Source organism: Cydia pomonella, chromosome 8 (genome assembly GCF_033807575.1).
Source record: "Cydia pomonella isolate Wapato2018A chromosome 8, ilCydPomo1, whole genome shotgun sequence".
Lineage (NCBI taxonomy): Eukaryota > Metazoa > Arthropoda > Insecta > Lepidoptera > Tortricidae > Cydia > Cydia pomonella.
Genome location: NC_084710.1, coordinates 2,882,955 through 2,908,884, shown reverse-complemented (window position 1 = coordinate 2,908,884; position 25,930 = coordinate 2,882,955). Strand labels below are relative to the sequence as shown.

The window sequence follows — 25,930 nt, the reverse complement described above, 5'->3', positions numbered from 1 at the left end:
CGTAATGAAGCTGTCGACGTGCGTCTATCTCGAGTCGGGCGAGTCATTGCGACCGTATGTACATAATACGCACCTTGCTGACGTACGTGGTTTCGACGGATTTGAAGTCGGACACGATATAGGCGACGAGGTACGTGGACATGTTGACGGAGCGGTCGAAGTGCGTCCATCTCCAGCCTGGCGAGTCGGGGCTGCGACCGAGAAGTACATTAAACCATTTTATGTAATGTAACACGCAATAGTTGACTTTATTACTATGGATTGAGGTTCATTTAGCTGTAGACTTCGTGAATCCCCAATGTCTCCGCCATTTTGAAAAATTTCCAAAAACCGAATCGACAAAAAAGATATATAATTATTTATCCTGCTCACCAAATTTCACGAGAATCGGTTGAAAAATGTTACCTGTAAACGAGAACATCCGGAGAATTTTTGCCCTAGCTAAAACAGAGACCTTCGCCTTCGCTCGGCAAAAAGTTTTAAATGAGCTTTGCGAAACCTTATTTGTTATAAATTTTAAGTTAAATAAGTATTAAGTTTTAAGCGAGTAAAAAAATTGGTAGTGGTTTAAATTATTAATAACACGGTTTACCATACCTTCCATACAACTTATTATTTATTAAGTAAGGAAACTGACGTATGGAACAGTACTTAAATATGTTTCCTAGTTTTTTTCAAATGTACAAATAAGGGATGGCGCAGTGTCATTTTATCTATAGTTAAAAATAAAAACATCTCAACTTCTTGGCATTCTCGGAAAAAATGGTGGAATGTTTTCAAAGTATCTAAAACGTCTTAATACAAATTATAGGTACATCTATGTATGTAACACAATAGAATAGGTAACGTCTATCCGTTATCGATTCTTCCACTCTTTTCCACAACGTTAAATTTCAACCTTAGAGCAGCTAATTAAGGTTGCAAATCGTGTGAACAAAAGCGTATAACCCCTATCACATAAAAATCAGATAATACTAAATTTGAACTTTATAACAATGCCATTAGGTTGCAATTTGCGTGCATTAGAATCGGCCTAAATTACGATAATCAGCTGATAGTTAGGGTCAAGGCTAAAAGATAGTCGGTATGACTGAAACAAGAGAGTAACGAAAACTGGTAAAGCTAGTTAATATAATTTGAATCTTCCTGCCTAAAAAAATAAGGTCGATATTTGAATAGTTTATGTATAATATGCAACTAGGAAAAACTTTCTGACGCGCGTCGTTGAATAGATAATACTTACGTAGCAATTGTAGTCGATTGCGAAATTGACCATTGACCTTTAGTTTGACAGTTGGCACCCACATGAGGTTTAAGATATACTAAATTGCTTGAAAATGTGTGTCATGGCGCTGTATGCATCACTGGTCCGTTCCAAAAAGATATAAGTTACTGTCAACATTGTTTCAAAAATCGCTTGAGGTATCTTTTTTAGATATACAATTTAAACTCGAAAAGCCCACGGTCTTACCTGTAGTGCTAATTACTTCTATGTGATTAATTTAAGCAATTTTTATTTGGAACAGCGTTGAATTTCTTTATTTTCATTTAATTTCAAAACAAAAGTTAATCAACCATATTTCCTTCATTATTGATTTCATTTTCAAATGGCATTTTTTTGTATAGGTCTATTTGCATAGACCCAATTTTTAACGTGTTTGGCTGGCTGCCGTCCCTCAACCCACCAACGGAGCGGCAGCTGACTTCCACACGGGTTCATTACACATCGCGGTTTATAAGCGATACTTACATATCTTCTTGCGAGGCAACCTTCATATTCGACAGGGCTGTCAAATTACTCGGATGCGCTATACTAATCTCGAACATCGCTTTAAAAGCGGGTTCGTCAAAGCACGGGAATGCCGCGCGCGCTGATGTAGGCTCGAATTGTGTCACCCCTAGACTCCTGCAATGGAAGAGATCTTATGAAAATGAATTAGAGTTCAATTTTTTTATACCAAGTTGGTGGCAAACAAGCATAAGGACCGCTTGATGGTAAGCAATTGGCTACTTGACTGTTTTTTGTAAATAATGTCAAACAATCTTGATTTTCCTGAGGATCAAATGTCTATATGGGACTCATGGCATTTAAGCAACACAAAGATCAGAAATGAGAGTTAGTCTGACACTCGCACTCGACGATTGAAACGCCTCTAACAAAATGATAAGGTGATGTGACATCACATCAAGTATGTACTAAAATTTAGTACACATAGTATACATAGTATACATTTAGTATACATAGTATACATTTAATGTATGGAAGATCAAGGAAATTGCCATTTTGACCCTGAAATATTGCGTTTATGTGTATAGTTGTCATAGAATTTATTTTTTAATAAATTGTAAGGAATCGAATGGTACCATTTTCTTTTCTATTTTTGAAAGACAAAAAAAAATTTTTTTTTAAGTCCCACAGTAAGCTCAATAAGGCTTGTGTTGTAGGTACCTAGACAACGATATATATAATATATTATAAATACTTAAATACATAGAAAACACCCATGACTCAGAAACAAATATCCGTGTTCATCACACAAATATATGCTCTTAGCAGGATTTGAACCCGGGACCGTCAGCTTCATAGGCAGGGTCACTACCCACTAGGCCAGACCGGTCGTCAAACACATCAGAAAATCTGTACGTTCTTTTTCTTGTGACAGTCCATATTAGCTTTCTCATCATTAGTCGAACATTTGCTTTCGTGACTCATTTAAAAACTCTGCATAGATTATCGTTGAAGTTAAAAAAATTTTTGTCATAGCAAATAATTTTGAATTCCCTTAGCATGGGCAAAAGAAAAACTACTCTATTACCAATAGTTAAAGACCAGACTTATACATCACATAATACCTAAATAAATATTATCATTTCAGAATTCCATAAGAATGATGGTATAGAAGAAAGGTGATGAGGTCATGATTTCCTCAATTTTCAACAGCTTCCATAGAGACTATTCAACATAAGTACAAAAGACTCATTCAAGAATTAATGTTTTATCGTTGTTTTAATTATGATCATTCATGTTTTCATTCATGTTAGATAATCTATAACATTAAACATTCATATCAATAAAACTCCAAGACTATTGTTAAATATTGTGATTGAGACTTCAGGAAAAAATAAAAAATAAAAAATAATAATATATATATATATATATATAAAATGCGTGTGCCGTTACTGACTGACTCATCAACGCAGAGTCGAAACTACAAATGCTAGGAAGTTGAAATTTGCACATCAGGTTACATTGGTAATGTATACAAGAGGTAAAAAGCGATTTTGAGAAATTCAACCCCTAGGGGGTTAAAAAAGGGATGAAAGTTTGTATGAGATCCAAGTTTTTATTTCAACTAGGAATTTGAAACTTCAATTACGGCATTTATGAAAATTCATTCCCTAAGGGGGTTAAAATGGGGATGAACATTTTTATGGGGAATAAGTTTTATTTTAAGGCAGGAACTTGAAACTTCGTGAAAAGGTATTACATTAAAAGAGAAGAAAAGGGATTCCAGCGTTTTCAAAAATTCATACCCTATAGCCGCCCTGTGGTTGTGTGACGTCACGACCCCATAATATAAATAAACAGGTTCACTCTACTTACAGCTCGATGAATAAACCAGTTCGTATTTGACCGCCCAAAAGCTCTGACGTTTTATTTATAAATACCTAAGTGCCTGTATACCTAAACCTTATTAATTATCTCACCCCTTCTGTCATCTTGCAGAAGTTTTCCTTGAAATTTAATTAATAGTTTTCTGAAGATTTCCATGTACAAGAGTTTCCTTTTCTGTGGCTAGTGGTCAAAAATATGCTCAGAAAAATAATCGCCTGCTTTGAATCGCAAAAAAAAGTCGCAACATAGGAAATAAAATGCGTCTGTACGGGACGACCCGTGGAATGCTCCTTTTACTGTATATTTGTCACCTTGTCCTGCTAAAATATTAAAAATTGTTTCCCAAAAAAAAGAGCCACTGGTTTTTGTGGATTTTGCAGAATAAATCTGTTCAAAAGCTTGAAAAACACACATTTTAAAAACTGTATTTAATATGAAGAATCTTTTTTTGAAATTAAAATTTAGTACGGGATGGGAGAAATAATAACTTATATATGAAATTACGAACCTGATTTGGCCATCATTGCTGGTATAAGTGCTCTTGTAAAAACCAGTCATTGCATCCGAGATCTTCCCTTCAAAATTGAGCTCCAATACGTAGTCCACATCAGGTTTCAATGTAGAAGCCAATTTTATAATCAACCGGTCTCCTGAGCCTTGAGTGATAGATGTAATCTGTATATTCCGCGCACTGCTGTGGGTCACATGGGTATTCATATTAGTTACTGTAGTGTAAACGGTGTTATTAGGAATAGGAATCTCTCTTGTTGTTTCATTTGCAGGTGCATCATTGGCAGTTTCCTTTGTTACATTTGTGTTTAATTTAATTTGTGTGGTTTCATTATGTTCATTGCTTGATTGTGCAACAGTTTCATTGGATTTCTGTGCTTCAACTTCTTTTATTGTTACATTTAGAGTATTTGCAGTAGTAGCAGTAGTAGGGTTCTCCGATATTGTATTGTTAGCAGGTTCTTCCCGTTTCTTCCTGTGCGATGTTTGAATTTCCTCATAAGTTTGTTCCGTAAGCTTTGCTTTATCATTAATACTTAGACCTTTCGAGTGAAGGATGATTTCCTTGACATTGCTTTTAGCTTTTATAGTTATGTAGACTTCTCCTTTAAAGTTTGAGTTATCAAGGTCTGTTCTTAGTTTTAAGCGGTAGAAGCTGGGGACCACGGCTGAGGGGAGGCGGAGGTCAGGAGACGGTGGTCCGTTGTGACCAAAAGGTTCAGCTTCGTTCCAGAAGTCATTGGTACCGACAGATTGTGACAACTGAAAAAAATAAAAACAGATTGTTTTGCAGATGTTCCAATCAACTTTAAATAGGTAGTATACTTCTTCAACTCTTAGCTCTCTGAAATGTCAACCTCTAACTCCCATTCATGATTCATATAATTTGCATGAAATTGCATCAGCAATATCGTGACGATAGGAAATTAGTAACTTTTCTATAAATTGCGACGATTGAAGTTGAATCATTATACTCTGTACCTTTAGGTATTTAGATAAAAGAAAACAAAATCTACCCTCAAATGGCTCCTTAAGCCAGTTGAGGTTAGATGAAGACATTACTGATCAAATAATGTAGGTTTAAGTCAGGTTGTTCAGTGACAGATCCAGGCGCTTTTGTATTTGGCTGGGTATAGTTTAAGATTGTATGTAAAAATCTTAATAAATTATTAACTGTTCATCTACCAGCTTATGACAAATGGTTTTTTTTAGTAAATAAGTGCCATTAGTTTAGATAAGCTAAGACTTAGAGGAAGAACGTGAGCTTTCATTGCGATATCTATATCAGAGCTGGTAGCAACATTTAAACTTAATTTTACAATTTAAATTGTGTTCAAACCAATAAGGACACAGGAAATGTAAACATATATCAGTTTTATTACATTCTTTTAGTGACTATACCAACTTACAATCTCATTTCCATTAATAAATGCCGTGTTTAATAAAACTAAGACGATACACACTTTAAAGCACATTTTTACTTAACAATTAAGATATTATCACAGAAAATAAATGCACGATAGAAACACGAGCCTAAACTTATTGAAAGAGTTTCATTTTAAATAAATTTGCTTATTATTGACTAGTAAAATAAATAAATTTCAAAATCACGCTATTTCGCGCAGACTGTCAATGTCAATATTGTCATCTCAGCGAACTGTCATAATGACGTAATATTTTTTTAAAAGCTCGAGCGAAGTTCTAAACAATTTAAGCTGCCGACCGCGAAATGTGAACGATAATTTAAAACTGCCGGAATCATTCTCAATAAAGATAATTTTGTTTGTATATTTTTTAAAGTAATTTGTCTGATAGTGCGTCTTCGGGTAGGGTTCTGTAGTCTAATTCAAAACTATTATGCTTAGTTCCACGGGACATTTTAAACCGAAACTACTAAGTAGGTCTTCTTTTCCAAGCGCAGAATTATAATTTGTCTTTGTTTTTGTTTGTTACAAATATGACCATTCGAATAAGAGGCATCAGCGGTTACAAGGTACTGAGGGCCTACCACCAACAACTCTCTGTCGCTCAAATATCATGCAAGAGCGATAGAGAGGCTGATAAGAATTTTCGGTGTTGGCGGTACGATTGCCTAAGTAACCTTTCCTACTCGGCCACGGAACCCTTGACTAAGCCATTAACCTGACACGTTCTTGACCCATTATCTATTTAAGTTCTGAACCAATTTAAGCAAACGATAAGAACTTAAAGATAACAAAATGAGACCATTATTACCTTAAAGTATGTAATAAAGTACACTATTATGCCGACTAGGGTCGTCACCAAAACCGCGCAGAGGATGAAAGAGACGCAGATACAAGTTGTGACGAAGATGCCTCCTTTTCTCTCATATTGAATGTTGTCTTGGTTGTGGGACTCGAACGCCAAGAACTGATTGCGGCTGTTGGACAGGCTCATGGCAACGAATCATTCTGGAAACATAAAGATGTAGATAGATTATGAAAAAGTTTAGTTGGAAAGTAGTAAGAAAGAAGTAGGTGAAGTATAACAGAAGCAGGGTTTGTCCCGAGACCATTTTAAGGATTCTGTATAGTTAACTGGTTGGGGCTATAATATAACCCCGGGACAGCAATGCAATGGGTTGTAAATAAGCAAATAGGATATGCAACACGATCATTTGGGCAAATGTGACTGAAATAAGTGGGTCCGGCATTGAGGTGACGTGACTGTACTTTCGGAATAAGGGTACTCTAATTATTTAACATAAATGAAATTAAAAATTACACATGGTTCGATGATCGAACTAAGTGAAATTGTTATAGTCCCTATTGATTAAATGATCGACTGAAATGGAATTTAAAAATTCCTCGCTGTTCGAACTAAGTGAAATATAAAAATCTTTATAGTACGAGTACACGAAAGTACGAGGACAGCGAGGAATTAAAATTCTTTGTCCTCCCACATATCGGACATCGGACAATGCTGTCCGACCACGCGGCCGGAGGGGCACGATTAACTATGAAGGCCTACATACGTAGTGGAATCAGGCATTTCTATTAGCGTTCATGTAATTATTTTTATTTCCGCGCGCACTGCTCCACAACTGCCATTGGTAGTATCTATAAATGGGGTGCCCTTGATCACCTCTTTAGAGAGACGAGCTGGCTGCTGGCTTTGTCTGGGCCAATTCCATCACACCACAGCAAGGGTGTCGCCAGCCGATGGACCAGGCATGGGCAAGATAATACCACCTAAGGCCTACTAGAGGGGAGGAGGGGCATACATTGCATATATTTGGTCTCCAGGGGCAGCTGCCCCCTTTGCTTCTCCCTGGCAACGCCCTTGCACCACAGTCAGGGTGTGTTCAGGGCTTATAGGTCATCATCAGCATATTAACCAACCCACTGAAGAGCACCGGTCTCCTTCCAGAATCTCCACAACGACCGGTCGTGAATTCATCCCAAGGTGGACACTGGTTAGACTGCCTTTCCACTGAAGCGAACATGAGCGGTGATGAGAGGAGACGTGCGGGAAATGGCAGGAACCAACCAATATCTTCTTTCTACCTAGCGTTTGTCCCGTCTTATTGCCACGGCTCATGGGAGCCTGAGGTTCCGCTTGACAACGAATCCCGAGAATCGACGTAGACACTAAATCTGCCCCGGCCCACCCAAAGGATTTTTACGAAAGCACCTATCATCTGTCCTTTCAACTCAGAGGGGAAACTATTAGGCCTTAATGGGATTAGTCCGGTTTCCTCACAATGTTTTCCATCACAGAAAAGGGACTGGTAAATATTATATGATATGCCGTACTAACATAAGCGCTAGCGGTAGCAGCGTGCGATTTGCAATACGGAGGTCGCGGGTTCAAACCCCGGCTCGTACCAATGAGTTTTTCGGAATGTATATACGAAAGATCATTTGATATTTACCAGTCGCTTTTTCGGTGAAGGAAAACATCGTGAGGAAACCGAACTAATCCCAATAAGGCCTAGTTTTCCCTCTGGGTTGGAAGGTCAGAAGGCAGTCGCTTTCGTAAATACTAGTGTCTATGCCAATTTTTGGGATTAGCTGCCAAGCGGACAGAGCCGTAGCAATAAGCCGGGACAAACGCTAGGAAAATGATGTCGTACATAAGTTCCGAATAACTTATTGGTACGAGCCGGGGTTTGAACCCGTGACCTCCATTTTGAAAGTCGCACACGCTCTACCGTTAGGCTATCAACGCTTTTTGGGAATCAACCAATATCATTGTTTCTAATCCAGCGGTGAAGATAATGTGGATTACACTTTTTTTTTCTGCGCGCACCGCTCGATCGAGTTGGACGTGTGTCAGTCGTTTTCTACAATATTAATAAATTTATATTTTGAACGTGTTACTAATAGCGACCTTAAAGCAAGTGATCTGTAGTTTAAAGTGCTTCGCATTGTGCTGTGACTTACGCTATTCTATCAACAATAAGTGCAACTAGCGATAACGTGCGGCTGCTCGGTACATACAGTTGTGTTCTTCATCTCGCTTCTGCACCTCTTTCGAACGACTCAACAACCACTCTCAAGATGGGCGAACCGCGCTCCCCTCAAGTACCGCGCCACGGGTCTAATATAACTGGTTCTAACCCAGACCTATCCACATTCGACTCGACGTCCGACCCACAAAATATAACGTTGCGTAAAAGGAAGATTTCTGCCTTAGATTGCGAATTAACTCAAGAAATCTCTCAAATCAGAACTGAAATGTCAACATTTTTAAAAGACTTCAAAACAGCTAATGATGAATTCAAATGCACCGTGAGGTCGGATCTCGTGGAGATTAAAGACCAAGTGAAAACAATTTCCTCAAAACTAACCTCAATGAGTTCGGAGCATGAGAAATTCAAATCTGAACTAACTGAACTGACTAAATCTATGGAATTTCACTCGAAATCCCAGGATGATTTAGTACTCAAAGTTGAATCGTTGTCAACAAAGATTACCAACAACGATATTGACATGGAATTAGCTGATTGTAAATCTCAAATTGCTGGATTAAAAATGGAGCTCAATATCTCCCAACAAAGGGAACGAATGAACAACCTGGAAATCGGTGGAATCCCAGAAAAAAATAATGAGGATCTTCCTGCTTACCTACTCGCCATTTGCAATGTCCTGGGTGTAGCCATCTCAAAGGACGACATTATCCACATTCACCGCGTTCCCACATACTTACCTAACGTCCCAAAAAACATCATCGCGAAATTAAGGACACAATTATTAAAGGACACCATCATATCAGCCATCCGAAAAAAGAAGGGTATCTCCACAACGGACATCGGAATAACATCACTTGAAAAACCGAGGAAAATCTTTGTAAATGAACACCTAGCCCCATTTTTCAAAAAACTTTACAAAAAGACCCGTGACATTGTGTCAAAATCTGACTTTCAGCATGTGTGGGTGAGGAACGGGAAGATTTTTGTTCGAAAAAACGACAATGCGCCATTGATAAATATACAAGATTACAAAGACCTAGAAAAAATCAAATGATTTTGTTACCGCTCATAGTGCTAACTTATAACACTGGTATTTATTTTAACACAAAACTGAGTAGGTTTAGATATGCTAATTGTTCTTTAAAGTGTAGAACTAGTACGCGTTTATCATATTTTTACACATTCACACGCACACACACATTGTTTACATTCCTCACTATATATATTTTACGCCTTAATTTACATGGTACTGAGTATGTAAGCGCTCGCTTTTTGTTATTAATGCATTGTTCACGTGACCCCATTATATTTTTACTGATAATAATATCCTTACGCACTCAGATTGCACTTGGAATTCTTATTATGCGTATTCAAAGTGATACCTAATAACAATATCTCACATAGAAACCTTTCCTTTTTATATCAAAATGTACGCGGCCTCCGCACTAAATGCCTTGATTTATATAACAATATATTGCTCAATGACTATGATATATTATTATTTTCCGAAACATGGTTGCAAGACGATATATTAGACAGCGAACTCTGCGATAATAGGTACACAGTATTTCGTCAGGATCGAAATCTTTTACTAACAAATAAAAAAACGGGCGGTGGCGTGATGATTTGCGCGCGGAGGGAGCTCGGTGCGGAATTATGTAACGATTGGAATGCAGCGTCTACCGAGTCACTTTGTATCACGATTCCCTCTCATAAAATAAACTCCACAGGTAACTTGCACATTGTTATCGTATATGTTCCCCCGGACCGTAATGAGCAACCAATATACCTAAACACTATTAAAGATAATATGGAATGCATTTTAAATTCTCACCCGTCGGATAATTATATATTAATTGGGGACTTTAATTTAACTTGTCTTTTGTGGAGTAATAACTGCGAATATACGCTCAGCTCTGATACTTGTTTATTAAAAGATGCTGCCTTGGAATTTGTCGATCAAATTTATTTTCTAGGTTTAACACAATATAACTTTATTAGTAATTCTGAAGGCAAGTATCTTGATTTATGTTTTAGCAACTTACCTTGTACTATATCTAGATGCGCACTACCAATAATCAAAGAAGACAAATATCACCCATCGTTAAATATTTCTGTTTTAGACCTACACACTTTGCCTTTACGCGAAAAAATACAACCATATTTAAATTTTTACAAATGTGATTACAAAGTAATTAACGATTATTTACTATCAATTGACTGGAGCGTTATTTTAAATGCTGCCAACGTTGATGATGCGGTGGATTTATTTTACAATATTTTATACAAATGTTTTCACTTACATATACCATTAATCAAGCGACCTAAGCGAAAATTATCCCCTCAGTGGTATAGTCCTGCACTGCACAAAATTATTAATGAAAAAATGAAAGTACACAAAAAGTGGAAAAAGTATGGTAATCCTCGTGATTACGATGAATTCTGTCTCCTTAGAAGTAGGCAAAAACGGGTGCAGGCTCAATGCTTTGATAATTTTAAATCTAATACTGAGAGGTTAATAAAACATTCTCCTAAACGTTTTTGGAGTTACGTAAAATCTAAAAGGGGTGGATCTAACTACCCCAATAAATTTACAATTGGCAACACTGAAATAACAGATGGTCAAGATATTTGCAATGCCTTTAACAAATTCTTTGAAAGCGTATTTGTACCTCCATGTAACTCTAGTACTCACTGCTATCGGCCCCCCAATCCATACACAAGTGATGAAATTGTTAGCTCTGTGAACGTCTCTGAACCTGTCGTATTAAAGTTACTAAGTTCACTAAACAAAGATAAGGGTGCCGGCTGCGATGGCATACCATCAATATTCTTGGCATCATGTGCTAAAAGTCTTGCCTTACCTATTACATTGCTTTTTCGTAGATCACTAAAGGAGTGTGTATTCCCTACAAAGTGGAAACAAGCTCAAATTGTTCCCGTTCATAAAAAAGGGTCGAAATCTTTAATCACTAACTACCGACCTATATCGATTCTTAATTCTATTAGTAAACTCTTTGAAAAGTTAATCTTCGATATAATTTGCCCCGTTATAAAACGCGGTATCCCCGATTCTCAGCATGGTTTTCTTCGTGGTCGTTCTACCGTTACCAATCTTGCTCTGTTCTCCAATTTCGTTCTTTCCGAAATGGAAAATGGCGGTCAGGTTGACGTGGTCTACACGGATTTTGAAAAAGCATTTGATCGTGTAGATCACGACATCCTCCTCCACAAGTTAAATAACCTAGGGATCCACGGCGACCTTCTTCGTTGGGTAAGTTCTTACCTAAGTAATCGTTCCCAAGCTGTTGTTGTAGGTGGATTCAGGTCTAACTATATTTCTATTCCCTCTGGGGTGCCCCAAGGGTCGCACTTGGGCCCTCTTTTCTACAACGCCTACATTTATGACATAGGCCAAGTAATAAAACACTCTAAACATCTGTTATACGCGGATGATAAAAAGATTTTCCTACGCGTGCGGTCCGTCGATGATTGCAAACTTTTACAAAACGACTTGTATAGCCTATTGGATTATTACACTGCAAATAGAATAAATATTAGTATCGAGAAATGCCAAACAATAAGTTTTACCAGAAAAAAAAACCCTATCGAATTCTCATATCATTTTAATAATGTACAAATAGAAAGGGTGTATTTAGTTCGCGATTTAGGAGTTTACTTCGATAGCAAAATGTTATTTTCAAGCCACATAGACACAATTGTGACTAAAGCTTATCGTAATCTTGGCTTTGTTATCCGCACATGTAGTCCTTTTAGATCTCCACTTACTTTACAAGTTGTATTTAATGCTTATGTTCGCAGTATACTTGAATATGCCAGTCCTATTTGGTCTCCATGTTACTCTATATATAAAGATCGCATTGAACGCATACAAAGAAAGTTTGTTAAACATATGAACTACAAATGTATGAAAATTGCTATGCATACTTCGTATAAGGAGAAATGTAAAGCTTATGGTTTACTTTCGCTGGAGGATCGACGTCTCCTGCTGGATATGGGGTTACTTTTTGATATCATTCGTGGACGTTTGGATTGTTCTGAAATTCTTAACTTCATTTCCCTACGAACACCCTTACGTCGCACAAGACATACAGCATTATTAAACATACCTTACCATTCTACCAAATATGGTAAAAACTCTGTCTTTGCACGCATCTCAAAAATTTACAATAGTATGTTCAAAGATATCGATTTGTTTCTCGGATCCAAACACTTATTCAAATCTAAAATAATAAAGGTTGTATCAGCTGCTAGCCGGGGTAATCAGTAGAATGCATTGTATCGGTAACTTGCTATGGTATAAATGAGCGTTTCTACTCATGGTATCTTAATCAACTTATTATATAACTAATTAAAATTATGTAATTACATACACACACACACATACACACACACACACACACACACACACACACACTCCTATATATATGTAGACATAAATATCCGTACTGGTTCTGGTTTCTGGTTACACATAATATTGAAATATTGTTTTATAATGTATTGCCTACCTCAATATTCAATTCAATAATTAATCAGAGTAAAAAAAAAAAGGTTCTTTTTATATATTTGTTTAGCTAATTGTGTCTCAGTAAGTGCTCAATCATGTTCACTAATGTATACCTACTATTCTGTAACTACCTTCTTAACTATTTACTTATATCAAGATTTGACCTTGTGGATTACTGTAATTGGCTTTATACACTTAAAATTTAAAATTGCACATGTAATTATTATAAGCTGTTGTAATCCTGAATAAATAAAAAAAAAAAAAAAAAAAAAAAACAACCAATACTATATTGGGCCTATTGGTTGATTCCCGCACGCTTCCTCTCTTCTCCGTCTCAGTGGGAAGGCAGCCATAATACGATCTCAAGGTGTAATTGTACTGATATTTTTCCAAGTTCTTCGAAAATAAATAAATTAATATTATAGGACATTATTACACAAATTGACTAAGTCCCACAGTAAGCTCAATAAGGCTTGTGTTGAGGGTACTTAGACAACGATATATATAATATATAAATATTTATGAATACTTAAATACATAGAAAACACCCATGACTCAGGAACAAATATCCATGCTCATCACACAAATACATGCCCTTACCAGGATTTGAACCCGGGACGATCAGCTTCGTAAGCAGGGTCACTACCCACTGCACGCGGTCGAATGCTGATAGCGACCCTGCGGCACCCCATCTAAGGAGGAGCCGGCATTCGTTGGTGGTTTTAGACGGTAGTCCTCTACTGGTTAGTCCGTCATCGCCCCTGGTTTCCCCCGGACTAGGTGGCATGCGTAAAAGCATTTCCACAACGTTAAAAAAAAATGGTCACTACCCACTAGGCCAAACCGTCGTCAAATAAATGCGGCTTACATTTACAGCGCTAATATCTGTCCTTCCGTAAGGTCGCAGTCCAATCATTTGCTCATCACTTGGAGGAAAACGAGCATTACGCGAGTCACATATTATCTTTATTTCGTAATATTGGCCGTAATTTGGGTGTTTTCTATGTATTTAAGTATTTATAAATATGTATATATTATATATATCGTTGCCTAAGTTCCCTCAACACAAGCCTTGGGCCTTATTCGAGATGCACAACTGTCAAATTTCGCGTCCACATCAAATCAACACTTGATTCTATCGCATGTTGATTGTATCAAGTGTTGATTCTATCAACTGTGGATATTATCATTTGGAACAATCAAAACTCATTCATAGAAAAAATAATCAAACAAAAATCAACTTTGTTTATTACTACTATATAGTTTGAAATGGCTCTGAACTCGAAGTGGTTCGGTTTGATTTGATTGTCACCTGACTGTGGATTGCTAATGTCAAATTTTGACAAGTGTTGATTTTATTGCTAGACTTTATTGTCCATGGGCTTGGGCACCATCTTGGATTTTTTGACGTACGACAGGGAATACCCTTCCTTTCCTACAATATATGGCATAGAGTAAAGCGTCTTTTTTTTTAAACATAAGTTTACAGGAATCAGCGACATCTTGTATTCGATAGGATAAGTAATGCGCTATGAACAATGCGGCGGCGAGTAGTGAAACTGTACCTGACAACGTCAATCAATTAAAAAGTGACCACACAGTTGATGGTCGATAAAGGCGATTATTAATTGAATTTTAACGACAATAAAGAACTATTGACATGCGATCTTTTTGTTGAACCCACACCTACACGTCGAATAATGCTCGCTCCACATATTCTCCTATAAACGCTCAAAATTGTAAAAAAAATTGATGCAATTTACTCCGCACCCAGTCTCAAGTTGCTTCTAAACCACGTTCACGAACCAAGTTGTAACCTAACACATCTGTAAATATAAGGCATATGATTTAGAGATAAAGTCCGTTTTTTTTAAATTACGAGATGGTTCATGAATAACCTTTATTACTATAAAAATAATACTACATTTGTCAATTTTTTTTTCTGTATTGCGCTATTACATAATGCATAAAATTGATATAAAGATAGGTACCATAGTAGCTCGCTCACTTGGTCTATCAACAACTATTTTAATGCTCTTTGTACTCGTATACGCGACCCCATTGTATGTACAGTCGCCATCAGATATATTACTTACCAAGACCTAAGTACCTATTATTTATATGTACCTACACAAAGAGAATTCCTATGTTAAAAGGAGATTAAATACATATTTTGTTATTCAACTACAAATAAAATAAAATTTATCTTTTTCAGTTAACACATTTTTTTACCGATTTCTTTAATAAAATAAAACATTAAAGTATTATGTGACTATATTTCATTGTCTTCGGTGTAGATTATTTACTGATGTTCCAATTTCCTGTATCAGTTTGGTACCAGGAAATATAAAAACACACCTCTTCAAAAACTTTGCTGGTAGTTCGACATCTGTAAGTTTAAATATAAAACATGATAAAAACACTTAAGTCAAAAACGTATACATAATATATTTGCCCTATATTCTGGTCGCTCGGTAGGGTGCTCAGAAGGCTGGGTGCATTTCCGCGCTGGTTAACAATGCTGATCCTCTGGTCACCAGAAGCCTATATAAGGCGCTCTCATAGAGCCACACTAGTGCCCTAGAGTTTCAAATTCAACCCCAAGTGCCACAAATATGTAGTAAAGGGTTTAAATTCTGGATCAAGAACATGGAATACTGTTCGCTAGTAAGGCCATAGGTATTAGAAAAAAATAATAGTAGGACACGGCCGTGGTCATGGTAGGTGGTACAGGTGGGCCAGGCAAGCTCTGAAATTATGCACCTATTTTACTATAACTTTGTTCACCTGTGTATATTTACTGTTTCCATGATAATCATTTTTAATATGTAGCCCGTGTAATCGGGCTGTATAATTGGTCTCATATTTTTAACACAAAATCATAATTTTAATTCAATAATTAATGGTGTTTTACATAATAATCATTAATGTACCTATTTTGCAAAATTTTCTTGCATATAATAATATTGTTTACTTCAATTGACGTGTTTATTATTTTCGTTACTATGTCAACGTTAATACTTAAAAAATTATAACGTGAAGGTTGAGTCCGCAGTACAGTTACAGTTTACGTACATAGTGGCATTAGCACAGTCGGATTAGGACCAAACTCGAAATGTCTGAACAGTCATGAAATTTGGTATGTATATACGCCCCTTTAAGGCCCCTTTTTCGTGCCCACACCATTTGACATTTGGGGACCTCGAGGAACCGCAGCCATCTTGGAAAATGTGGACCATCCAGGAGAAATTCGCGTTTTACTCTAAATCTACGTTCTTTATTCAATAATCGTGTAAGGCAACATTCAAGCTTATAAAATTCTACATAAAATAGTTTTAGACATCTTTGCGAAAAAAAATGATCTTGCTTTAAAAAATACTTGCTAAACCCAGATTTAGCCCTTATACCCTTTCATGGGATATTCTCTTAATAGGAAACTTGGAAGAATAAAAATTCCACTTTTAACTATACATTTGTACATAATCTACCCCAATATCAATATTTTACTTGACTGCAACTTAACCAGAAAGTAGGGTTATGGGTATAAGTACTGAGGATTCAGGACACCCTGTAGCTTAGGATACTGGACGGATTTTTTAAATGACGTATTATTTAGCCCTAAACCTTTTTCTTCCGTTAATTTTAGTAACTTTGTATTGCATAGCACTTGTATACTAACTGTGGATCTACTGATGTCTGTTTTACTGTACTCCGCTCAATAGTTTAGGCGCTAGAAGAAAAAATATGATTTCATATTCGGAGTCCTCTCAAGGCGGCTGTATTGATTTTTCTTTAATAGAACAAGAAAATTAGGTTGTGAATGGCAAGAGGAATCTAACGATACGTCATTTAAAAAAATCCGTCCAGTATCCTAATACCTAGCTACTGGGTGTACTGAATCATCAGTACTTACACCCATAACCCTTCTTTCTGGTTTAGTCACAGTAGAGTAAAATGTTAATATTGGGGTAGACCACGTACAAATGTATAGTTAAAAATAGAATTCATATTCCTCCGAGTTTCCTTTTAAGAGAATGTCCCCTGGAAGTGTATAAGCGTTAAACTTAGATTCAGCAAGTATTCTCTATAACAAGATGTATTGTTCTGCAAAGATATCGAGGACTTTTTTGTGTAGAATTTAATAAGTTTTAATGTTGACTGTTGTGTTGATGGTACACATTTTCCAAGATGGTTCGGATTCCTCGAGGTCCCCAAATGTTAAATGGTTTGGGCATGAAAAAGGGGCCTTTAATTTATATACATAATAAATTTCATGACTGTTACAGAGATTTCGAGGTTGGTCCTAATCCGATTATGCTACATTGTGCGTCCGCAGCAAATTCGGTTCTCCATACAAATGTAGTTACGCTCTCATTTTAAAATGACTTGCTAGATTGCTCTGAAACTTTGTACTTACAATAGGATATGGTATGTCTATGCCTATAATTAATTTAAAACATAAATGTGAAATGAGAGCCAATTAAGTTCAATATTAAGAATATGTGTCGTTGTTGACTCGCCGACAACGGAATTGAGATCTATATGGGTGCCATGTTCTGTGCTGTGTAGAAAATCCTGAAATTATAAAGGATTTGTCTTGGCTAGTTTTTACGTATAGGCTACGTATCACCGAAACGTCACAAACACCACGAAGGTTCGGCTTGTACGGGCCCTCGTTTTTCCTATATTCTTATACGCTGCGGAGACCTGGACTATCCGAAAGACAGAGGAGAAGACGATAGACGCCCTAGAAATATGGTGCTGGAGGAAAATGCTGGGGATATCCTGGACCGAGTTTCGGACTAATGTCTCCATCCTTAAAGAACTCCGTATCAAGCAGCGCCTTTCGACTCTCGTAAAGACCCGCATACTCAGTTTTTTCGGTCACGTCTCGAGGAGGAACAACGACTCCATAGAGCGTCTAGTGGTGCAGGGTAGAGCAAACGGAAAAAGACCGCGCAAAAGGCCACCTATGCGATGGACTGACCAAATCAAATCTGCCATGAAGGGTCCCCTGAACGCATTTGCCAGAATGGCCCCCAACCGCGAAAAATGACGAGAAATCGTACGGCAAGCAACATCTGCGCCTGATATCAGGAGTTGACCACGACGCTCTGCAAAGAGTACAACGACAAAGAAGAAGAAGACGTATCATATTTGTCTAAAATTTGGTTTGTTGGTACACACACAAGGGATAGTCTCTAGCTAGGTACGGGGTGCCACACTCGTCAGCGCGACGGCGATATTTTTTACCTTTTACCTAAAAATCTCAAATTTGTGTACGGGCTCAGCTCCTGTTTCGTCTTAAGCCTGAATTTAACAGATTCTGACTCACAGGGGGCTTTGAGCATGCTGTTGCGTTCGTTTTCAAATTTTGAAAAAAAGAACTAGCCTAACAACACAATAAATGCTTGTTTTTCCGCATTCTTCACTATATCTCCCTGTCTCACTACTATCTGACCTTCTAACCCAGAGGGGAAAATATACCTTATTGGGGCTACTCCATCTTCCTCATGATAATATATTTTACTTTACTGAAAAGCAATCGGTACATGATACAAGATGCACATTGTTAAGAGCCGGGGTTAGAACCCACGACCATTGGTTTTAAAATGAAGCTTTGTATATAATTTGTATTTTTATAATAAATCTGTTTTCTTGTTGACATTTTGTGGTATTGTATTGCTTTATGTTAATTGTCAAGATATTTCTTTCATCCTGGACAATTGTCACATGCGTCACATGTACGTTTTTATGATAGATCTACATCGACGCAACTGCATGTCATTGTCAAAGAGCATAATAATATAATCACTACGTTTTAAGAGACGGGACTTCCATACTAGCGAGTGGAATCAGTTTGTTTCGCAAATCATTACCAAAATGTACGACAAAGAACTGTCAAAGAACCATAGTACCAACATAAGCGATTTAAATAGTGTAGTACGCTACACGCTTACGATTCTTATCGATATCGATAAAATGGGGAGGGTTGAAACATAGGCTCCTGTCTACAAATTTTGTACTCGAAATCAGGTTAGCATCGAGTCCACATTTAAGTTGTATGTTATATAGTGGATAGTTCTTCATTGGACTACTATCTGGTCGGGCTTAATGTGGACCCGAATTATTTTAATACAGTTTTTAAGTCGTGTTTTTTTATTTTATTAAATGCTTGATTTTCATAATGATGTGCACATACATGTTTGAATAAATGTAACTTTTCTATGGGAAGATGTATCAGGTCTCCGTTCCCAACAAATTTGGCCCACTGCCTGCATCTGAAAACATACAGCCTTGGAAAAACATGACTTTATCTACAGTTTATATTCCATGTGTTTGCTAATGAGATGATCAACTGATTATTTCGCGCTAATATGCATCTATAAATCATGTTTTTCGGCATCCAGTTATCAACAACCCTTTATCAATGCTTTAACTTTTTATGTATTTATATGTCTGTTAATCATGAGAACGGGTCTGGCCTTGTTGGCAGCGACCCTGCCTATGAAGCCGATGGTCCCAGGTTCAAATCCTGAAACGGGCATTTATTAGTGTGATGAGCATGAATATTTGTTCCTGAGACATGGGTATTTTCTATGTATTTATAAATACTTATAAATTAGGTCTATGTACATATATATATACATTATTGCACAAACTGACTTAGTACTAAAGTATGAATAGCATGTGTTGTTATATATATATATCGTTGTCTAAGTACCCACAACACATGCCATTCATACTTTAGTACTAAGTCAGTTTGTGTAATAATGTCCTATAATATTTCTATTTATCATAAAAACAGAGATTAATTTTCTTACATTTTAGGTTAATATATTAAATAATCACTAGATAAAAAAAATATGTTAACTAATGACCATTAATGCATAAGTAATAGATAATTTATGCATTATTAATCTTCGACGGATTAATTATGGTCATATTGCTTGCTAGTTCTAAGGAAATTTCACATATTTAGTTTAATTATTTACACTGATATACAAATAAAACTACAGTTATCGATAGTTATAGTACATCCCTAGTTCACAACGAAAAATAATGTAAAATATCTAATTTTCGATGTGTTTATAGCCTGCTGACCCAAAATAAGGTCAAAAGTATCTAAAGCAATACTTACCAGTCTTCATCCAAGGGAAATTTCGCCATAAAATCCCTTTTTTCGTGATTTTCTCGAGTGGCTCGCTTGCCACATATTTCACACTTAGTAAACCGTTTTCTCGCTGGCATTGTAACAAACTCGCTCTTTACTCTGATCACGGTTGACTATTTTCGATTTTTGCACTAAATAATAAAGAAATTACACGAAATACCCGAACAAAACATTGAAGCCTTCAAAACAAACAAAGCAATTAGGCTGATAGTAGACTTGATGTAAACTTGACAGAATAAATAGCACTGACGTTTTCTTTTTCTTCGTTGGCAATAATTTGCGAAACAAATTCCATACAAAACTTTTTTCTTCCTAGTTGCGTCAGCCTGATCGGAATTTGGCAGCTAACTCCATCTTGCGTCCAGTAGAAGAATCAAAATCGTACAGGTAAAACTACTCTCTGCCTTAGGATCCCCTTTTAAATGTCATAAATCCAAACATGGCAGCCATACCCATCGACAAAAAAGTCTACCGTTGATCTAATTTCATTTGACAGTTAACTAATACGTATTCGACACGCTTATATTTGACAACTAGAATCCTGACTAGAGCTGGGACTGCGTACCAAAAGTACGTCTGTGTTACTCGTACCAAAAGTACGTCTAAAATACCAGTTTTACGAGTATGACCCCCAATAGGCAGTTTACGTATTTGCCGTGCTTAGGCGTCTTACAAATAAGGATTATTTATACAAATATCGACTTATTATTTCGGTAAGGGTCGGAAATATGGTGACGTTTTGAGTGAAGGCTATGAATCTATTGTCATATTTTTGTTATATATTATTACATTATTTTTAGATACAACAGACACCCAGACGACTATCTGTTAACAAAATTTTATTTTACCTAAAGTAACGGTAAGAATGGAGGTACGAGGTGATAAAAGTTTCATATTTGTTAAATTTCAGAAATCAAAGTCCGTACTTTTAAATACTCGACAAGCTAAAAGTAGTCTATTACAAATAACCTGTTCCAAAAACTATTCCGGTACAACGCCCCGCCTCTAGTGTGGATATTGTTCACTGACAGGTGGTGATAATAGCAATTCGACAAGTCACAATATTTCTCACATCAAATGGAAATCAACACGAAACGTCACTTTTAGCATGTCGAATAAGGGCCCTTATTGAGCTTACTGTGGGACTTAGTCAATTTGTGTAATAATGTCCCATAAAAACAAGAAAAAAAAAAGCACAGGAAATACAGGAAACTTTAATATTGAAAAGGAAAAATTAGATCCCGTTACAAAAATATGTGAAGTTTCTGTTTTTATTTTCATGTGGATATTTCGTGGATCACATCAGTTATCGTTATCTTTTCAACAACTGGGGAAATGCATATGTGAGAGAGAGACGAATGCTTTAATTTAAACAAAACTGGCACAAAATAAGTAATAGTGCTATCGTACAGAAAATAAACTTCCTACAAAACCGAAGTTTGCGAGCGTTTCAGGGACGAAACATGCTGTCCCTTTCTTATGTATTGTAACGCTTTCGCCTATTTAGGGTTGTCAAAATTCAAGTCATTATCTTATCTGTGGATGGTGGTCGTACACGCAAAGGGACGTCAAGTTGTGCCAACCTTAATAATTGCTCGGACCAATGCTGAGTCGAACGGAGTCAGGAATGCCCGAAAGGAACAGTTACGCCCCCCTGCTGCTGGATGAAGGGATGTACGACCGCGGGGTGGTGGAGGTCGTTTGGGACGTATTTTGGGGGAATTATACGCAATGGGTGTCTCTTGATGGACATGAGATGATGATAGGAAACCAAAGAGAATTAAGAAGACCAAGAGTGCTCACTCCATACAACGGTTTTGTAACCATAAATACCATTATTTTCATAGTCTACATATAGTGTCAAGTAGCGGAACTCTCAGTACTGCTGCTCGACAATAGATGTCGCGGCAAACAAAAAGTCTGATGCTCAACGATTTTCCGCTAATATTATAACCAGAGTAAGCGTAGGAGTTGAAAATAGATTTCCGGTTACTCTGGTTATAATATTAGCGGAAAATCGTTGAGCATTACACTTTTTGCTTGCCGCGATATCTATTGTCGAGTAGCAGTACTGAGAGTTCTGCTATTTGACGCTAGATGTAGACTACGAAAATAATAGTATTTTGGTAACAAAACGGTTGTATGGAGTGAGCACTCTTGGTCTTCTTAATTCTCTTTGATAAAACTTAGTATTTATTCTATTTAATAGGCATCTCCTAATCACCTATTGAAATGCGTGTTTTTCACTTGAACGAATTCAATCTTCCACATACATGACCACAAAGACAGAACAACATAATGCTTAAAGAATTGTACGGCATTTAAGATCTTTTATCACTAAAGCGTTTTCACATCTGAGGTGTTCGAAAAGGTTGTATTTATATTACAGGGCCGTTATGCAATTTATAGAGGCATCAGTTTGATTCTTATTAATATGATGTTAAAGTTCAATTTCGATGAATATTCGTGAAATGAGATCAATATAACACATGTGGCGTTTTGGTAGTGGATTTGTGTGTGACCAATGTGTAGCGATAAGCTGCGATTAGTCGAGTATTTCCAATCACGATTATTTTCATAGAAATATTGATCTCATATTTGGTAGATGCGTCAACCATGAATTTATAAACCATAATAAAATAATTGACCGAGCAGTAGGTCTTTGTTTCAGATTGGGCAAAAATACTTTCGTATGTCCGGATGTTCTCCTCTGCAGGTTGCATTTCTCAATCGATTCCTCGTGAAATTTTGTGAGCAGGTTCAGTAGTTAGATACCAACACAACAGCGACAGCTGACAATTTCTCTGTAGTTTCGTTTTGTGGAATATGTTCAAAATGGTAGAAATTGGCATGCAGGACTTAAGCGTCAGTAGGTTATATGGCACTTAAAACCATCATTGTGAGTTCACTTTGTATTTTTTAAGATTATGAAGCTTATCGCGAGGTCTACAGCTCAGAGCGACTAATACACGGGCTGGCTACGTCCTTGTGCATACTTACCATTTTATTGAGTAAGCATCCGGGTTTTTTTATCCCATACCCTTGTATTTATTCCATTGCTATAATAGCCTGCCTCACTTTAGTATCCACAGTGTTCGCACTAGCTAATCTGCTAAAATTACGAAGAAATTATAAGAAAAATTTTCAGCTTGCCTCAAATACCTACTCTGAAATGTCTACCAGCCCTCCAGCTATTAGTAGACTAGCAAGTTTACAACATAATGATGCGTTATCTTTACATAGATAAAGCCTTTCTATACATAAGTAGTGGTGAATATTTTACACTAATTTAGATATAACTAGGTAATACAAAACCCTACTGACTTTTGAGATAAGTTTCAGAAACACCTGATTCACGACTCAAACTCTCACTGATATACAAATATGTGACATTATATATGAAAAGGGACTTTGCTGTCGGTGGCGCTTACGCCATTATGAACGACGCTCCCATATTATAAACAACGCCAAGCGCCATCGACAATAAGGTCCCTTTTCATAGATAATGTCATATATTTGTTAAAGTTAGACCAAGCTAAGTTGGCAGCGAATTTGATAGCCCACACTGTGCAAGTGTCATTTAAACGTCATAATTCCACAGAAGTTTGACGGTTAAAATAACACTTGCACAATGCACAGTCTGGGCTATCAAAATCACTGCCAACCTAGCTTGGTCTAACTCTATTAAGAAAACAAATTCTGCCGTAAAAATGTATGTATCGCTAGTATGACGCATCTAACTAATTTTATTCATCTATTTAATAATGGCAATCGAAATGAACCAGGCAGCAGGCGTAAAAAAAGAAATTAAAATATTTTTAAAATGCTTAGGTACTTTTTACAGTGGTAATATGAGATTTTAAGTGCTTGCTGAATGAATTTGTGCACATTATAACATTATAACCAAGGTAGTGAGTTTATGTCTAAATTTCAGTTAATTTAGCCAATGATTCGGGTTAGAACACAATGCAAAAAGATGGCAGCTTACTTGTTCCTGACCTACGTCAAGGAATTTGATTTCCGTGCCATTTTGTACCTTGTCACAGTGACAATCAATTTGAAAACCGTTAGAGATTTTGTACTTCTCAATTTGTCAATGTACGAAACGGCACAGAAATCAAATTCCTTGTATGTATATTACGTAATATAGGGATAAATTATGTATGTGACGGTTAAATTGACGAGAATAAATGCTAAACACATGTACGTACGGGTAAATACGTTATTTAAATTTTCTTCACATTGGGAATTTCATAGCATAAGTATTGAACAAATAAATTAGTTTAAACCCTGGCTCAATTATTAAAGAAAGTGAGCTGAGCTGAGAGCCCGCGTTAAGATCTTTGTTGTATACCTATGTGTTATTTATTTCGTAAAAAGTGAAAGTTTATTGTGTTTAAAACTATATATTTTGGGTCAACCAACATTTCATTTTGAGCTTACATTATCATTGAGTCGAAAGAGGTACTGGTATGTTTTCAGCTGCTATATTACACAGGGGGACGGTCATAACCTCAATAAAAGTAAAAAAAAAAACGAAATGCTTACCAACCACAATTCCAAAAGGAAACTTCATCAAAAACACTGGCAGGTTACACAACACTATGAAACGGAACTTAAAAAAATAAAATTTTAAATTTAAAACCGTTCTATGTCACAAGCGACGCATACCCTGTTCTACGCTTATATGAAAACTCGCACGGTATTTCTCGTTTCACGCAATTTTATAAAGAACTGTTGCACTTCTTACGAACGTTCCTCGTTACGCTTAAATTTGTTGCTCGCGGAGGGGAGGTACAGGTCTAGTTGTGTTGGCTAAAAGGAAATTCTACCTACACCAATGACGATTTCGACCTTGCCGTAAATGTCTGGTTTTAAAGACAACCTGCATGTTAATAACATATTTCTATAGCGCATTGTGCTATTGTTTATCGGTTGTGTACAGAAATTTGATACCATTCATCGTTGAAATTAACAGATGTGAATGATTCATCCCGCCTGTATGGGCAATTAGATCGGTGTTTAAACTGTGTCATCGACTTTTCATGGAATTATTATAGTTTGGCACACCAACATGTCCGTTGAAGAAGGCGAGAAACAGGCGCGGATCCAGCCCTCAAAAAAGGTTGTGGTCACAGCCACCCGAAAATCGGCCAAGTGCGAGTCGGAGTACGAACTCACTCATGAACAATCATGACTCATGAGTCATGATCGTCATCGTTCATGAAAGATCATCAGCTTATCGATCTCAATAGCCCGTGAAAGTGTTACGTCACATGACTATAATGGGCTACCTAATGATTCTCAGACCTATTTTTTGTAGATTATCGATTTGCAGACAACGTTTCGCCGAACATCGTTTTGCAAGGGGATTTATTCGTACCTAGATGTAACTTTTAGTCGACTAACGTTTGATAGAGTCTAGGTTCACATACCGTTCAATTACAATTATTGGGAGGATTGCGGGATATTGCTATTTTACAATTAAAAAAAAATTATTAATAAAAAAAAAAACCCGACTGCACACAAAAAAAGAGAAAAATAAGCCCCACAAGAATATTGTTGTTGATGGTAAGTATCGCAGGTGGGGACCAACAACCAAAATGGCTATAAGTAACACTCTGTTGGTCCCCGCCTGCGAACTCGTACTTTTTTTTTATAATATTT

At 36.7% G+C, this 25,930-nt stretch overlaps 2 protein-coding genes and 1 long non-coding RNA gene across 5 annotated transcripts in view; 2 read left to right on the top strand and 1 right to left on the bottom strand.

Annotated features, from left to right (window-relative positions):
* Positions 1 to 22,881, top strand: part of LOC133520260 (uncharacterized) — a 380,113-nt gene extending 357,232 nt beyond the window's left edge. Inside the window, exon 2 of the long non-coding RNA XR_009799736.1 lies at positions 22,122 to 22,881. This is a non-coding gene — a long non-coding RNA (uncharacterized LOC133520260). The remainder of the gene's footprint in view (positions 1 to 22,121) is intronic.
* Positions 1 to 25,168, bottom strand: part of LOC133520237 (aminopeptidase N-like) — a 41,686-nt gene extending 16,518 nt beyond the window's left edge. Inside the window, exons 1-5 of one of the 3 annotated variants that reach the window (XM_061854611.1) lie at positions 24,816 to 25,168; positions 6,362 to 6,558; positions 4,125 to 4,888; positions 1,751 to 1,906; positions 74 to 191 (exon numbers count right to left, since the gene is read on the bottom strand). In XM_061854611.1, the coding sequence (XP_061710595.1) occupies positions 74 to 191; positions 1,751 to 1,906; positions 4,125 to 4,888; positions 6,362 to 6,544 (1,221 nt within the window). In that variant the 5' untranslated portion in view covers positions 6,545 to 6,558; positions 24,816 to 25,168. Of the gene's footprint in view, positions 1 to 73; positions 192 to 1,750; positions 1,907 to 4,124; positions 4,889 to 5,535; positions 5,694 to 6,361; positions 6,559 to 24,811 lie in introns of those variants that run through there. The other 2 variants (XM_061854610.1, XM_061854612.1) reach the window with 2 other exon arrangements.
* Positions 8,351 to 9,714, top strand: LOC133520250 (uncharacterized). The gene has a single exon (XM_061854630.1). It carries the CDS (start codon positions 8,650 to 8,652, stop codon positions 9,613 to 9,615), a length of 966 nt encoding a protein of 321 aa, XP_061710614.1. The 5' UTR covers positions 8,351 to 8,649; the 3' UTR covers positions 9,616 to 9,714.
* Positions 25,169 to 25,930: the final 762 nt, after the last annotated feature.

What these genes read in the sequence shown, in the direction of transcription:
- LOC133520250 (XM_061854630.1), top strand. Translation starts at nt 8,650, where the DNA reads ATGGGCGAACCGCGCTCCCCTCAAGTACCGCGCCACGGGTCTAATATA.